Source organism: Tachysurus vachellii, chromosome 4 (genome assembly GCF_030014155.1).
Source record: "Tachysurus vachellii isolate PV-2020 chromosome 4, HZAU_Pvac_v1, whole genome shotgun sequence".
Lineage (NCBI taxonomy): Eukaryota > Metazoa > Chordata > Actinopteri > Siluriformes > Bagridae > Tachysurus > Tachysurus vachellii.
The window spans coordinates 24,925,187-24,942,332 of NC_083463.1; the positions used below are offsets into that span (position 1 = coordinate 24,925,187).

Consider the following 17,146-nt stretch of genomic DNA (forward strand, 5'->3'; position numbering starts at 1 on the left):
TTATGCATATGATATTGATGCAACTGATGTTGCATTTTTATAGAACTGATTCCATGTGTTCTTCTATATCCAACTTTTTTGCCTTTTGGACCACTTAACACCCCCACACCTACATGATAATTTGGCAAATAATGTGAAAACATCTTTTGAGAGTTAGTACTAGTCCAAGAAATTGCAACTATCAAGGGCACAGGCTCTCCCAAACTGGACAGTTGAAGATCAGAAAATTTTCCCCTTCCATTTTGAGTGAGTCTGTGCTAATGCTCACTCAAACTGGCTGAAAGGAATAGAACCTAATGTAGTTTTCTGCTGTTGTAGCTCCATCAACCTGTAATAGAGATAACATTTCCACATTTTGATTTTGACCTGACCATTAACTGACACAGGTATCTGCAAAATTCTATGCATTGGGCTGATGCAACATGATTGGATAACATGAATGTGCAAGTGTTTCTAAAAATGAATGTATTTTTTGCAAACTTAACATGCCAATCAATCCTAGTGAGGTTTAACCTGATTTAATTTAACAGCTGTAACTGAGGATTAGCTGCATAGAGTAATATAAACCTTGATAGATATCTTTAGGCAAGTGGGGCAAAGAGGATGCTATAGTATGTTCATCTATGGAGTTTTTTTATTGTTCTATTCACCTTGGTAAGCTAAAACCTGGCCGCTGGTGGTGATATTTTTTGAATGTGCTAGGATTTGCCCTGATGATTGCTGCTTGTTTCTGTATTTATGCATTTTTTAATTAATACTGTAGCAGAACTGTTCATTCTGCACAACTGTTATCTGAACTAATGATAAAACTGAAATTTTCAGGTGGAGGTTTTCAATCTTCTCTTTGTCACGAGTGAGAGCTACTCCAAAAAGACATTTGTGGTTCACTGCCAGGACTGTGCACGCAAAGGCAGCTGTGACCTGGATGGTTTTGTGGTGCTAGAACAGTACAGGATGGAAGACCTCATGCAGGTGTATGACCAGTTTTCATTAGTAAGTCCATATCATAATACTTAACACATTATACATTCTTTATACATGCTATAATATTTAATACATAATAGCAAAGTATTAATGGCCATGCATTTTTTGGCTCTCTTTATCATGATACAAACAGAAAATATAGAAATATGTACACACCAAAAAAAAAAAATAATTCAGAACATAATGGCTTCAGGCAAAAGTCAATATTTAGTGTGACCTTCCTTGGCATGAAGCACATCTTGAACTCTTTTGTGAGACTGTCCTGAAGTTTTCTGAAGTAATCGTCTTGAATATTATGCCAGACCTCTTTCAGCACTTCCCAGAGTTCTTTAGATTTAGGCTGTGTCTCATTTCTTTCTCTGTCCAGGTGATCCCATACTGTCCCTATAATATTCAGGTTTGGACACTTATGGCGTTACTCTTTTATCATCTGTTTTTATCTACAAATCTAATTTCACTGTATAAGCAGTGTTCTTGTGATCATTATTAGGCTGAAAAATAAAACCATTCTCAATGAGGTGCTTTCCAAAAGGAATAGCATGATGAATTAAAACCAGTTTGTACATTTCCATATTCGTGAACACATCAATTCGGACAATATCAACACACATGGTGTGGGGCTGAAATCTACCCCACACCAGGACAGACCTGCCACCATGTTTCTCTGAAGGCTATAAGCATTCTTCCGTCTCTCTTCATATTGTGTACATGTTGTTAATGACTGGACCTAAAAGTTTCAAACTTCAATTTGTCACTCCATAGTACTTTTTTCCACTTATGCTAATGGTCACAAAGATTGGCATGAAGATATCATAGACCTTCACTCATTCTCAGCAGTTCTTGGCTGCTATCCTTCCACTATTCCTAATAAGGCTAGACTGTACAAGGGTCAACTAGGCATCCTGATGTTGCCAGATGCTAAGCCAGGTCCTTGCTGGACTTCTTCCAGTCTCTCAATGAGGAAACAAACTTCTCTTCAGATTTTCAAAAGGTTTTCTTGGCCTTACAGTCCTTTTTTTGTCCTTGACTTCTGATTCTTATTATTTCTACATATTTCTTTATAACAGCTTGAATGCTACATATTGAATCTCCAGGTCCCTTTGAGAGTGGCCTTGCTGATGCAAAATTATGATTTTATATCTGTCAAATTCTTTAATCTTTGGCATTTTGAAAGGAATGATTTGATGTATAATGATTTGATATTAATATTAATTAATAAGACCAACTTTCAAATGTGTATGTAATGCTCAATTATGTCTTGCAGAAACCTGGTGTAATAGACATTTTTCATAGCAGTCATTTTGTCATGAAGGACACTAAATACTTACCACAGCCTATAGAAACTGTTTTTTCTGATTTTTTTTTTCCTGTTTAATACTGCATACAGATTTCCTGTATTATCTGTTTGTAGTCTAGTAAAGAGAAGTATGTATATATGGTCAGTATAACAACAGGGCGGGGGCAAGAAGTGCTGTGGATCAGGCAGCTCTGACAGTTTTTTGTGCATTTGACATATGTATTGGGCCATTTACCCAACACGCAGCATGTGCAGTTTTGCACTGGGCAGATTTCAGTGTCTTATTTTATACAGATAATGTGTGTGACCTTTTTCCATTTTGAGTAGAGAAATCACTAACAACTTATTTTGTGTTTTAGGCTCCTCCTTTGCATTCATCTTCATCTTGACATTAAGACCCTGTAGTCTTATAAAAATGGACCATTTCTGATATTCAGGAAAGTAAAGGCTGTGCGGTGCACAACTCCTATCCATAGTGACTGCCCAGGGCTGCCCACTGAAGCAGCTGTTTGTGTCTATGCAACATGTTGCTAAAGTGCAGCACATCATGTTGGCCTACAGGGGGCAGTAGTGGATGCACGTTCTCACAGGACTGCTCCCTGCCATACGGCTCGGCTCTGCTTCTACAGTGAAGTTAAAGACTGGGGAGATATTATGGGGAAAATATTTTGTATATATTGTCTGAATAAATGGCATAGTCACATAAAAGACTACTGACTTGAGACCGCCTTTCCCTTTTTTCCAGTTTTTTAATTAATGAGCTGATGCACAATCCTTTTTTTCTTTGTGTCTAAAAGGTTGTCCCTTATATGAGGGCATTAGCCTAGCTGGTCTTTTGTATGATAGCAATTTTACCACCACTTTGGATAACGAATGGTCAGAAATTAAAAAAAAGAAAGAATTTGTAAATGTGAATACTTAGATGATAAAAGAGTAAAACACACACACACACACACATATATATATATATATATATATATATATATATATATATATATATATATATATATATATATATATATATATATAAATAAACATTTTACTCTTTTGTTTTACTTATCTCCTTATTAAAGAAAACATTCAGTATTTTTTGTTTACGTAAAAAAAGGAAAAATAATGAAGAAACTAGATACCAGCCAAGTCACAAAGAAAATGGATTGCACATGGACTAAATAAATTTTAAATTGTGACCCTCCCACCCTAACCTGTGTTTTTAATGTTGATGTACATTTTTGCTATTTATAAATGGATATTTATTGCTTGAAGTTATTTGTTCATGGAATGCTGTTATATTTTCCCAGAGTACCTGCCATTAAATTTGAAGGAGTTTTGTCATTTTAACACTACTCCTGCATTTTTATATAAAAATAAAACTGCTTATTGTAAATCACTGTACAGAAACCATTAAAATTGCTTAATTGCTTCAAGTTGTTAAAAGTGTGTAATGTCCATGCACCTGTTATTTTAATGGTATACAAAGTCATATTTTACTGTCTTTGTCTTGAATTAGGTTTTGGGCATATACATAATGCCTGATAAAATGTTGATCTACTGTAAGAGTAAATTGTTTGATCAAAAACAGGAAGACAATCCTGAATGTGTGTGCATTTGAAAGCATTATATGAGTGTATTTAAATAATGGTTTACACATGAGTATAACATGAGTAAATTTTCACAAAATATCCAAGTCCATTGGCATCTAATAACTTGTATTTCAAACTAGTGAAATTTAACTGCACAGATTTTTCTGGATTATTCAAACACTGTGGTCTACAGACTATTATGATTGTGATAAGTTGCTTAACCATATTGCTCTGTGGTTAGTCACCGTTCATTTTGTACCAACACTTAAGTTTGATTGGTTAAGTCACAAAGTTGTTTTTCCCCATACATTCCCAGATACTCTGTCGCATAACAAACACTGTTAATGCAGAGTAATGCATGCCCTTTGGTATCACTATGTGAATATTTAAGACTTCTATCAAATTAAGAGTTTACTGCACAATTCATCTAAACAATTAGGTAACAAGGATGAGCTTCATAACTGATGCATTATTACATACACACACAATGGATACTTAATGTTAATTGTTTTTTCTGTAGAGAGGTAATTTGTATTCTGAGATACAAGGCCCTGTCCATGAGGTAATTTTAAACCCATCAAAAAATGACAAGTGAAACCCTGTTAAGAAGTTAATTTATTAAATACTTCAATATGACATTTATGAGCTAAACTCATGTACCAAACATGCTATTTACAAGATGCTTATCAGATGGATCTGAAACCCAGCAGACAATGTAGCTGTACGTGTACTAACACAGATATCTACATTGCATGCCAGGTACAAAACCACCTCTGAAGAATTGTCTTTTATTATTATTATTGCTCTCACTCTTGCTGAATTCATTGAACCATTGACCTTTTTGTTTTATTACCATGCCTTTGTGTTATATCATGCAAGAATCCTATGCTAGATACTGCAATTTCATAAACAGATCTATTATATAATGCGTTTATGTTTTTACATGTTTGGATTTTCTGAGACTACATTTCTCAGAAGATTGAATTGCAGAATGAAGCCCATTAGAGACCCAGTAGCCAGATGTAGCTGCTGACAGGAAGACAGGACCTACACTGACTACTGAGCAACTGAGGGGATCCTGAGGAACCTGCTAACTGTAAATCTTATATTACAGTGACATTAACTGTTAGAACAGTGTAGAGGTTAAACTTGCATATAGTCAATTTAATGTTAATCAATTGATACATTAATCAATTTAATTTATTGATTAATTGTAGACACATTTATTATTCAAAACATTTCAGTAGTTGATAGAACTTTATAGATTTTTCATGTGTTTTGGCTCACAGTAACAGTACATGTAAAATTCTGCTGCAATATGATAAATGATCGTGTAAGGTTACTGCTTAATTGTGAATTCTTACAGAAAGGCATTTTTGTGCATCGGGTTCAGCAGTGGCTTTCTTCTTGGACGACAGTCATGCATGCCACTGTCAAGCAGTGTACATTGTATGGTGTCACAGGAAACACTCTGTTGAAACACTGTTGGTTGATTAGACTCATCTGCATAGTTCCAATTTTGCCTTTGGTACTGACTAATCTCACTTAACAAATTAACCAGATTTGCATAAATATGCATAGAATCCCACATATATACACACATAAGAAAAACAGGATCTGTTAAGACGATGTTATGAACTTGTTAATTTCATAATGTCTAATGAGATTTTTCATTTATGCTCTACAGTTTTTCCCAGTTCTCTTCCTCTCTCTGCCTTTCCCAGTCCCTGTTTCCAACTCCTGCACGGTGTTCTCTACTTGAAGGTTAGTGTTCCCGTTTTTAAACTGCATCACCTGTTTCCATTATGTCACTGGCTGTGTGACGACGCATGACACGTCAAGTTTTTCCATGAATCAGCAATAAAGGCCAAGGGCTGATTAAGTCAATATGATGAAAAGGTCTGGTGTATGTAGGGGAAATGATTAAACAGACCCTGTTTCTCATTATGATGGAGTTTTAGGCCTGCTGTTGAAAAATTAAAACCTTTTGTTGATCATTGCCTTCAAGGCTTTGACTGGTGTCATCTGAATGCCATCTAATTTTTCTATCTGAATGAAATCCAAAATGATTGAGTGAGTTGTAGCATTTGTCATAACGGAATAGGGGATCAATTACAGTACTGAGCATGCCAGGGTTATATGGCATTTTCTCTAAATAATAATGCTAATCAAATTTTTTTTTTTTTTTTTTTTTTTATAAAGTGGCCTTATAATGTTTGTTTATTCATTGGATTGGATTTATGCTGATGCTGGAACTGCAGCAGACAAATGGTCATATGGATTTGTTATTTTCTCTCTCCAGGCTCAGGACAACCTGGCTCATCTCCAAGAGACATGTCTAGAAATTTGAGAGGACAATAAAGAATGGCAAACTGGATGTGCATCAGAGGTGAATGAGAGTAATGTCTGCACTTAACGATCTTCCACTACACATATATGACTAATTGTAGACTAATTTAGCTTGTGTTTCCTGTTGCTAATAATGGGAACAATTAGTATTGCACAGGTTGCCCTACAAGTCTAACCAATATAATAAATACAATAAGGAAACCTTGTGATTAATTGATCTATTCTCTTTTGGTAGAATGGAATCATTCACATACATTGTGATGTATATCACATACTTTGTTATAGAAGCGAATCTGGCCACAGGGGTTGCAAGTCAGTGACTTCTGTGCCAGTCCCAAGCCCTTTATAAATAGAGGGATGTGTCAGGAAGGGAATCGGGTGCAATAGGGTAATTCAGCACTCGCACCCATCTTGGCTTTAAGGAGTAATCACTTGCAACTGGCCGATGCAGAGCCCATTGTGGCAGGAGTGGGCCTTTTTCTCACACATACATACTCCACCCTCTACCACACAATGGCTCAGTGTTAGTGACAGGACATGAAACATACAAACTGTTTTGCATATTTAAGGGTAACTGTTGCTAAAATGGCAACGATGTGCAGTAATTGAGTGACAAATTGCCAGGTGGACTTTAAATTAAATGCTGAAGGGGGAAGTGTCTTCTTCCTTTTGATCTTATCTTGAGAGCCTTTTTCTGTGACTTTTTTTTCCAGGAGCACTGAGAAGGAAATTCCATGTTTTCAAACAGAATCTCTGTGAAGGAAAACAAAATACTAACATGACAGATTAAATCTGTGATATTAAATGGCCAACTCATGTATGACTGATCTTATTCAGAGAATACACTGATGAGTAAGCTTTTAATACACCTTCACATAATAGGTACTCTCTCTCTCATATATATATATATATATATATATATGAATGAGAGAGAGAGTACCTATTATGTGAAGGTGTATTAAAAGCTTATATATATTAAAAGCTTATATATGTGTGTGTGTGTATATATACACACATATACATATATATACATATACATATACGTATATATATATATATATATATATATATATATATATATATATATATATATATATATATATATACATATATACATACATATATATACATATACATATACGTATATATATATATATATATATATATATATATATATATATATATATATATATATATATACATATATACATATAAATATATAAATATATATAAATAAATATATAAATAAATAAATTATATATATATATATATATATATATATATATATATATATATATATATATATATATATATATAAAAATTGTGGGTTTTTTATTTATTTTTTGTTTAAACTTTTTTTTAATGTTGAATAGATTTTACCTGTCTGTGGTCATTTGTCATTATCATGCTAATCATAAGATTTTAACTCGAACTTAATTATTTTAATATTGTTTAGCCTACTGTATTTTGTATATTATTGATTTTATAAACATGAGTGACATCCTTGAGAGAATTACAGACTTACATAAATTGGCATTTGTCTCCAAAATAATTTAAATTATCATATATTTTTGTATATTCTGATCATATTTTATATTCTCCTTTTTGTTAAAAGATAAATTTCTATACAGCCTACACGCTATACTTTACATATGGCCGGAATATTGTACTATTTCTTACATTGTGTGTTCCTTCAAGAAAAATGCTCTTTTTTTGTTTGTATTTAAAACGTTAAATTAAATATGAATTCAAGATTTACAAAAAAGTTCATATATACTTGTCTGTCTCTAAAGACTACATATAATGCTGTGTGTGTCTGTCTTTCTCGCCCATGTAGTTCATGCACTTTTCTCTCGCCCTCAGTCTCCCGTTCTGGCCGCTTTCCCAAACACACAAACACAAGTCCGCTTCCCTCCCTCACTGCCTCCTCTCAGCGGAAGGGGAAAACCAGCCTTCTCGGTAGGTCATGGAGACCCGTGCAAACCCTGTGAAACCCCTCTCTCGTTCCTAATTTTAGCTTAGCTCACCAGCTAGACAACTAAACGGACCGTGTGTGTACATTTTACTCACCTGGCTGGAACACGGCCCACGTGCTCGGACCACACGCGCAGACCACAACGCTCGTGCGACTCCCACCAAGTAATTCCGCACATCACCATAGTTATGAACTTAATCGACACCGAATAAAGTCAACTCGACTGCAGCGTGAGTATTTTACAAAATGCCTGAGTTTCAGCTACATGTATTCCTCAAAAGCATTGCAGCTCGGCCTACCTTTAATTCATAAGGAGTCTCAGGGTGGTCTCCGTCCGTCGCTCTTCTGCTCTGCTAAACCACAAAGAGGCGGTTTAATACTTTAATAATTCAGTACACGGCTGGTGTTGTTACACGGCCCATCGGATTAGAAAATTCGACTTTTCCGCTTGCCATTTGCCGCCCGCTCCGTTCTCTTTTATCAGCCTTGTAGAGCTCGCGCAACTCTCGCGCCCACCTCGATGTGTCAGTCTGAAATGTCGACTGCTTGTTTCACGCTTCGAGATTCATCTCGGGTCCGAGCCTTAACTGTCTCACGCATTGTTACTTTACACCACATTTGACCTCAGGTTAGCAATTAAGAATCGTCTTTAAATTGATCGAATTTGTGCAAGATTTAAGCATTCAGAAGTTGATTCGAAGCAGTTTATTGTTTTGTTCCAGATGTTTGCACCTCAAAGCTCTTTTCCCACCCGATTTCTCTCAGTATAAATCTGCCATAAATAAGCGAATCTGTTAAACTGTTCAATCTGTAAAACTCAACTATTAAACTGTTGAGTTTTTCATGGTGTTAATTACAATAAAGACGCATATACACACTCCGATTATCAGCCCATCTGGAAGGGTTTTGCCTTATAACAGCTTCTATGTTTTTCCATTTTAAATTCCCAGGATTTGTTGGTGTTACTTTCCTCTCTTAATTATTTATTTATATATTTTTGCTATAAAATGACATTTGGGGTGAGATCAAACAAATGAAAGTATATTAAATGTTCAGAATTTTCAACGTTCGTTTGGATGGAATATAGGTAAATATATAGGTAAAGTATTATATAGGTAAAGTATTTGACAGAAAATGAAAGTATTTAACACTTAATATAAGTGTACTGTACTGAGTTACTGTATAGTAATTTGTGACTTATGGGTTAATTATTAAAATGAAAACTAGAATGTTCATCAGTTTCTTTATCTGAGAGTTTCAAGTAAAACTGTTTAGGAAGTTCAAAAGACATAACTACACAAACAACATAGAATAATTTCTTGTATAAGAGTCTAATTCCTAGATTTTCTTCTAAGACACGCACCTTGCGGCAGTTGTACAGACCTCTCTCTCTCTCTCTCTCTCTCTCTCTCTCTCTCTCTCTCTCTCTCTCTCATTTCCTCTCTGTAGATTACAGCATGATATTTGAAGCCATTTAAATTCTAATTTTTGACTGGTCGGTTTTAAGGTGTGTGTGATCATTATACCAGAGTGCTATAGTGATTTCCTTTTACATATTAACTAGTGTGTAGTGAAATGTTGAAGTTCTGTGAGGTCCAATGGTAATACAATAATGGTTGAGAGCTCTGGGATACTACTGATAAACCTTTCTACTGTAGAAGACATGAATGTATGGTGCACTGGTAATGTGGTAATATTAGAACTAAGACACATTTTGAGGTGAGATGAGTTAGCTGAGATGATCTGAGATAGTCTCAGACTATGGACATGTCTACATTTTCTGTATTTATTCTAAATTTTATAAAATAATGTGAATACTCAGTGGGTGCTATTACATGCTCAGAGGATTTCTGGATTATCAAAATGAATATTAATGTGTCTAAGACGCAATGCTATGTCTAAAGACACAACTAGATTTGAGATTTCACAAAGGAATTCAGTATATGGCCTGATTGTTAATAATAATTAGTGGAATAGACTCAATTGACAGATTTATGGCTATTTTGTGGCTTTACAGGTTTTAGTGTGATTATCATTATAAATAACTGTGACACTTCCTCCCCTGCCACTTAGGTTAGTCTCTCTCACTCACTCATTTTCTACCGCTTATCCGAACTACCTCGGGTCACGGGGAGCCTGTGCCTATCTCAGGCGTCATCGGGCATCAAGGCAGGATACACCCTGGACAGAGTGCCAACCCATCACAGGGCACACACACAACGTAGGTTAGTCTGATATTTATAATTGTAGCTAGGAGAATTAGTCAAGTCAATTCAAGAAGCTTTTATTGTCATTTAAACCATATATAGCTGACACAGTACTTAGTGAAATCTCCAGGGCCCCATAAAACAACACAGAGCTACATAAGACATGACAGAGCTACATTGAACAACACATAGCCAAGGACTGAAAGTAAGTTGCCCCAGCCACATAAAGTGCAACCTAGTGTAACAAGTGCAACCTAGTGCAAGACAAACGACAATGCAGACAGACAAAAAACACAATATAGCACCAACCAGTGTGCATTCTGATCATTGTACAAAACATTGTGCAAAAGAGAATTGTAAACACAGGGTTAATGCAAACATTAGAGAATGTTAGAGAAGCAATTGGGTGAGGTATTGAAATTTGTTAGAGAAGCAACTGGGTGAGGTATTGAAATTTGGTGTGCAAAGAACAATTATAGCAAATGTGCAAAACAGCAATTGAGTGAATGTGCATGGGTGAGTGTGTATTAGTTCGATAAATGTTTAGTTCTGGGTGTGGAAGAAACTGTTGCACAGTCTGGTTGTGAGGGGCCGAATGCTGTGGTACCTTTTCCCAGATGGCAGGAGGTGTGTGAAGTGTGTGTGAAGGGTGTTTTGGGCCATCCACTATTGTTAGCTTTGCGGATGCAGCGTGTGGTGTAAATGACCGTGATAAAGGAAAGAGAGACTCCAATGATCTCAGCTGTCTTCACTATATGCTGCAGGGTCTAATTTCCAAACCAGACAGCAATGCACCTGCTCAGAATGCACTTAATCATCCCTCTGTAAAATGTATTCAGATGCTGATGGAATTCAGGAAACACTGATTTGAGATTTGTATAATTAAAATTTAGGGCCATAATAAACAGTTCATCGGGATGAGCATTCTACAGATCACTAATAGCCCCATAGAGCTCACATAGAGTCTCCTTAGCATTAGCTTAATTTAATGTGGCAAACGTATTTGTTTTAATTAGATCTTGTACATGAGCATCAAGACATTGAATTTGCATCTGCAGAAATCAGTTGAGGAAAAAGTCTAGTATGACATGGGTCCTTTGGGGCTAGTTGAAAACAAGTGTACTTCTGCATTCTCAGTAGTCTGAAGAGGTTTGATGGAGCTGGCTGGGAGGTCAAAGTAGAGCGTTGCAGTAGTCCAGTTTTGAGATAACAGGACTAGATAGCCTACACTAGTAGCTGTTAGATATGGTCTGGTTTTCTTTATCTTACACACAATGAACCTACAGGACTGAGCAGTGTTTGAAATGGGGTCTGTAAAGTTCAAGTGGTCATTGACAGACATCCCAATTTTTTGGGATGTCCTGGTTGGCTTGAATGTGTTTGAGCCTAACTTTATAGTGATGCTGTGGTTGATTAAGGGGAAAGCAAGGATGTCAAGCAGCTTAGATTTGCCAAGTTGAGCTGTCAGATAGGCAGGCAGTGTGTGCTGACATTGATGGATCTTCAGGCTTGAATGACATAGCAATGATATGAGAAACCATGAGACTCAGTCACAGTCCCCAGACAGTATAAATAGATTGTATAAAAAGAAAAGAGTCAGAAGACTTTAGAGTAGTCTCAATGGACTACCTGCTTAGAAGGTTGTTCTGATATTCTTTTAATCTGTTTTTGTGAGAAAAGTGGAGTTGAATATAAACAGTTCTTTCATGGGTTTAGAATAGGAAATGAAGAAGGGAAAGAGGTGTACAGTTGTCAAGCAGAGTTAAGTGATGTTTCTTTAAAAAGCAGTAAACTTGTACAGGCAGACTCATAGGTGACATCATAGATGAAATGAGTAGGGATGGGGATGACCAATGTTCTCAAGCATTACATGTCTGCTTTTTGTTCTCTTTTCCTTGAAAATGACACAAGAACATGATGGCAGATATCATTTAAATTATATTTTTTGTGCTATTATTTTTTCCCTTGATGTTGCTCTTATGCACTGGACTCAGCTGGAAATTGGTTGTCAGATTGCTGAAGAAAGGTTTGAGTGTGTGTTTGTATACCAGTCTGTACACATGCATACAGCCTGTGGGTGTGTGAGTGGGCGAGTGTGTAGGCATCATGTGAACCTGACTCATAGTTCCGTCTGGTGGAGAAATAACACAAAAACCACTAAACAGCAAGCAAGTCCACATTACTACAAGTTCCTGTGACTTTCTTTAATGACAAGTGCAATCACAGTTTAAATTACCACATGCTGCATTTAAAAGATCAATGATTTATAAATTTGATAAATATTTGAATAATAGAAAGTAGCAGTGAACTTTAAAAGGCTTCAAATGCCAAAGAAACATTGATCACATACTTGTGAGAATAATATGTACACAGAACTCACCTTGTTGATATTATTCCACACACAATTCACCTTATTGGTTATTAAACTGTGTGACTTAGAGATTGAAGAAATAGTCTTACTAATTAAGCATTGGTGATATTTTGGGGACATGTTAGAATTCTCTGAACTTAAAATGTAAACAAAGCCTGTATCTTCTTTGTAGCAAATGCGTTTTCTAAATATTTGCATATTGCATAAGGGTTGTTTGAAATTCACTTACCAGCCATTGAAGACATTTTTTTTTTTTGCCATAGCACTTGCTCAAATCAAAATCTTGCTTTGAATGGGAGTTACAGGAGTTACAGGACTTGCTACAAGAGTGCTCAAGAAACCAGGACAACCACCAGTGAAATGTAAATGGAGTGTAATACAGAAGGATAACGCACTTATAAAATTAAATGATAGGGCAGTATAAACTTGAGCATCCTCGGCAGTCACTGCTTAAATGCCATCATTTCATTTGAATGATAATCTAATGGCATACAGTAGTTTGGACTATGCACAGAGCTGATTCATGCCATGTAAGAAACAGAAAGTTACTGATATTTTGAAGGCAACTGTATACATTGAAAGCGTTGGCTGTTCATTTACCTCCCTGTTAAAATGTCATTATAGGTACCCAAAAAGATGGGCCAAAGAAGTCTACGGTGTCCTGCCTCACTCACACCCATTGTGATGAAGTGCTTTGAGAGGCTCATGATGAGGCACATCAAGACCCCGTTTGCGTATTGTCCAAACCGTTCCACAAATGATGCCCAGCAGCATCTCTACTTCCTATGAAGGCTGAGGAATGTCTTACAGGTATGGAAATATATACATAGGGATTTATATAATGATAATTTAACAGTCACATGTTTGTAAATGAAGTTAAAAGGGTCCCTTTCTACCATCAGATTACATCACCACCTTCTGCCATACCCCAGAATTCATTTCCACCACTCTCCACAGCTGCAGCTGTAGATAAGATCTCACAAGTGACTGAAGAAAACAGTTTCAGATCTGGTAATCCAGTGCTTCTCAGCCTTATTCCTGGAGGGCAACTGCCCTGCATATATTAGTGTTTTCCCTGCTCTACCACACCTGCTTCAATTAAGAAAATGCTGTTAATTTGTTGACTAGTTAAATCAGGTGTGCTGGGAGCTGAGAAGGCACTAAAATGTGCAGGTCAGTGGTCCTTTAGGACCAGAGCTGAGAACCAATATTAAAATGATTGCATATCTACCCATTTTAGATTTTTCATTTAAGTTGTGGTTCCTTTGAAAAGGTAGATAGTACTTTACTACCAAGATTAAGAGCACTATAAATCCTTATTGTCAGACCAAGAGTGATTATTTTGAAAGATGCTATTTAAAAGATACCTCCTTCTCTTACCTAAAGCAAAAATGATTTGGATTTTCTGTGTACTACCAGGCGACATCCAAATCCTTTGCTATATCTTAGAATTCATTCCCACAATTCTCATTCCCACACTGTCTCCCCCCCCCCCCGACTTAAACCTTGCCCGGTATAACACAATGTCTCACATGTTTTAGGATGTGTTTGACTTTGTTGGATAAGAAGACATGGCGAGTGAAATTTTTGAAGCCACTTCATCAAGATCAATTGAGAGCAGTTCCTCTGGGTCAATAATGGATCATGGTATAAAAGCACCTTCAACTCTATATGTACTTTGGTTTTCAAATCAAGATGTACAGGTGAATGTAACTGTATGTTGTATTTTAATTCCTGTCTCAAATGAAAACAGAATACATGTTCAGTTTGTGTAAGCTCACGTATTTTGTGCGTTTGTCTTCAAATAAGGAAATTCTCTCACGTCACAAAGTGATGGCATGTATGCCCCTCAACATGCATCTCCTGGTCATCCAGCCAGCCACCACTTACTCTTCTCCCACACCCACTGGAATCCCCGATTTCTCAAGATGAAGAAACTTGCTGCTTCATCTGCCCAGGAGCCAATTGTTATTCTTAATGAACAAGAAGAGCACGTTTCACAAAATCTGTTCCCTCAATCACTGCATGACCTCAAAGGACCTGTGGACGAGTATGAATTTTCTCATTAAACTTGCCTGTATAATGTTTTGTGTGTGTACCACACTACCTCAAAGTTAGTATAAACAGTCAGTGTGTGATGCCCATATCCTGTTACCTTTAGTCAGGTGATTAAAATTGCTATGAAATATTGAACATTTGACATGACTAAAACACAAACAACTTTGGTTACAGGATTGATCTACAGACCATACTGAAAAAAATAGTCAGCAAAGTTGATGGAAGCTTCTGTCCAACAAGCAACCAAAAATATATATACAGGAATAATGTTTTCCTGTGTAACTTGTGAGCATTCAAACGCTGTTGATGAGGGCCATCCATGAGTCAAACATCTTTGAGGGCCATGAGAAAAGCCAGCAGTTGTGTCTTAATACTCAAGGTAAGTAAGCAATCATTCTTGACTGTTTTCTTTTAACTGGCAGAATTCCTTTGTAAGTTTGTTTATGGAAGCTTGTTTTAAAAACCTAACCTTACCTTAATTATTTCTCCTGTCTGATTTATTGCGTTTCATGGTCTGTTATGTTTTTAAGCTCTTGGTCAGGTTTTTATTTTTATTTTGCTTACAGAAGGTCTGTTTTTTTGTCTAACTTTTGTCAACCATTTTCTCTTGTAATGTTTTTACTTTGCTTTGTGTTTTAAATGCAGGGAAAGACCTTTCTTGTACTTTGAAAGGTGCGATACCAATAAAGTTAGTCATAGTACTACTAACACCCATTACACTAATACATTTTTGTAAGAATTTTTTGAGCAGAAGGCTTTACTGCTTTTTCATTTTAGCTTTGCAGACTAAGCTGTACACATTCGTGGCAAAAATGATAGCTGTGTGTGTCGTTCATGGAGGAGTTGGTCCACACTTTTTCTCCGACAGGCAGATCTGTGGATTACCAACACCACCCACCATGGTAGATGAAGTTGCTGACCATACCTTCAGGGAACAGTTAATTAAAGTAAGTGTATAGTTTGCCCTGTGATGCATGCTTCAAACTTTTTTTTGACTAAATTTGTCTAAATTTACCTGTTCTGTTTATGGTGTAGAACTATCTTCATCTATATACAGAAGGTATCTTTTTAAAAGCCACTGGGCTCTCCTTTACAATGTTTTAATTACAGAGTCAAGAAAAAGTGTGAAAATTTTGGAATTTAATGGTTTCTGCATTGTCATCAAATGTGATCTGATCTTCATATCTTCAATAATAACACATAAATTCTGATCTTTCATGTCTTTATTCAGCACACTCCTCCAACATTCAAAATGGTACTGGAAAAACTAAATGGACCCTTGGAATTAATAACTGGTTGATGTCTTCAAATCTTTGGAGGTCACTCAGGGTTGCTTCTTTTCCTCATTGAGTCCTCATTGTGCTATTGGGTGCCCACTTTTTGGTGGTGTAGCCACAGTCCCAAAGTGTCTTCATTTGCCTAACTGTACACTGTTGAATTTCTAAAGTCTTTGAAGTCACTTGGTAACTCTTTCCACCTTTATCTAAATCAACAGTTCTCGATCATAGATCCTCTGAAAGCTCATTTTGGTTAGGCATGGCTTACATTAGCATATTCTTCTTGTGAGGAGCAAACTCAGTTTAAGTGGTTTTTGATCAGTCAAAGTAGCACTAGTCTAGTCCAAACTAATTTTCTTAGCAAGACTCCAGGTATGCTTACAGCTGGCTTTTTTGAGGGGATTATCTCAAGGGTACACATACTTTTTCCATTAGCACGATGAGATTTTTAATGGTTGTTCTCAATAAAGATATGAAATCAGAATTTGTGTTATTATTTTAGGCACATTACATCTGTAATGCTCTTTGACCTAATCAAATGATCAGATCACAGATGACAAATAATGCAGAAAACCATGAAATTCCAAAAGGTCCACATATTTTTCTTGCCACTGTATCCCTTTTAGCACTGTTCGACTCCTGGGCCGTTGTTGCTTCTTGCATCTCTGGGTGAGGTACAAGAAGCAACAACGGCCCAGGAGGCGAACAGTGCTATTGCAGAGGCAGCAGACAGTCTTAACATTATAGGTGCCTTGAGACATGTGTCGAGCCTGGAGGAGAAGGACTCCCTTGTCTAGTCTTCTTTGTCAACAGAAGGATGCAGACTGCCCTAGACCAGTAAGCAATTTCCCCCACCTGTCTTTGGTCAGATAAATAAAACAGTCAATAACTCAGGACAACTTGCACGTTATGTTACACATACAGGTTTGTTCAGGGGTTAAGAACCCTGGGCTTACTGGACGAGTTGAAAAAGAATCCAGCAATGTTCTATAGCATGTTTGTCAGCGAGGAGAGGCCACTTCAGGCGAAGGACCTGCAGTATGCA

At 36.5% G+C, this 17,146-nt stretch overlaps 1 protein-coding gene and 1 long non-coding RNA gene across 6 annotated transcripts in view; both read left to right on the top strand.

Annotated features, from left to right (window-relative positions):
* LOC132844739 (lysine-specific demethylase 6A-like) overlaps positions 1 to 3,704 on the top strand; it is an 80,999-nt gene extending 77,295 nt beyond the window's left edge. For all 5 annotated transcript variants that reach the window (XM_060868506.1, XM_060868503.1, XM_060868504.1 and 2 more), the window contains 2 exons: positions 823 to 993; positions 2,641 to 3,704. In XM_060868506.1, coding sequence (XP_060724489.1) covers positions 823 to 993; positions 2,641 to 2,670 — 201 coding nt within the window. In that variant the 3' untranslated portion in view covers positions 2,671 to 3,704. The remainder of the gene's footprint in view (positions 1 to 822; positions 994 to 2,640) is intronic.
* A 4,482-nt stretch (positions 3,705 to 8,186) lies between these two features.
* On the top strand, positions 8,187 to 16,703 carry LOC132844005 (uncharacterized). The gene is made up of 8 exons (XR_009648325.1): positions 8,187 to 8,418; positions 13,391 to 13,576; positions 14,308 to 14,469; positions 14,576 to 14,816; positions 14,999 to 15,203; positions 15,470 to 15,512; positions 15,602 to 15,771; positions 16,056 to 16,703. It is a non-coding gene; the product is annotated as an uncharacterized LOC132844005 (long non-coding RNA).
* The last annotated feature ends 443 nt before the right edge of the window (positions 16,704 to 17,146 follow it).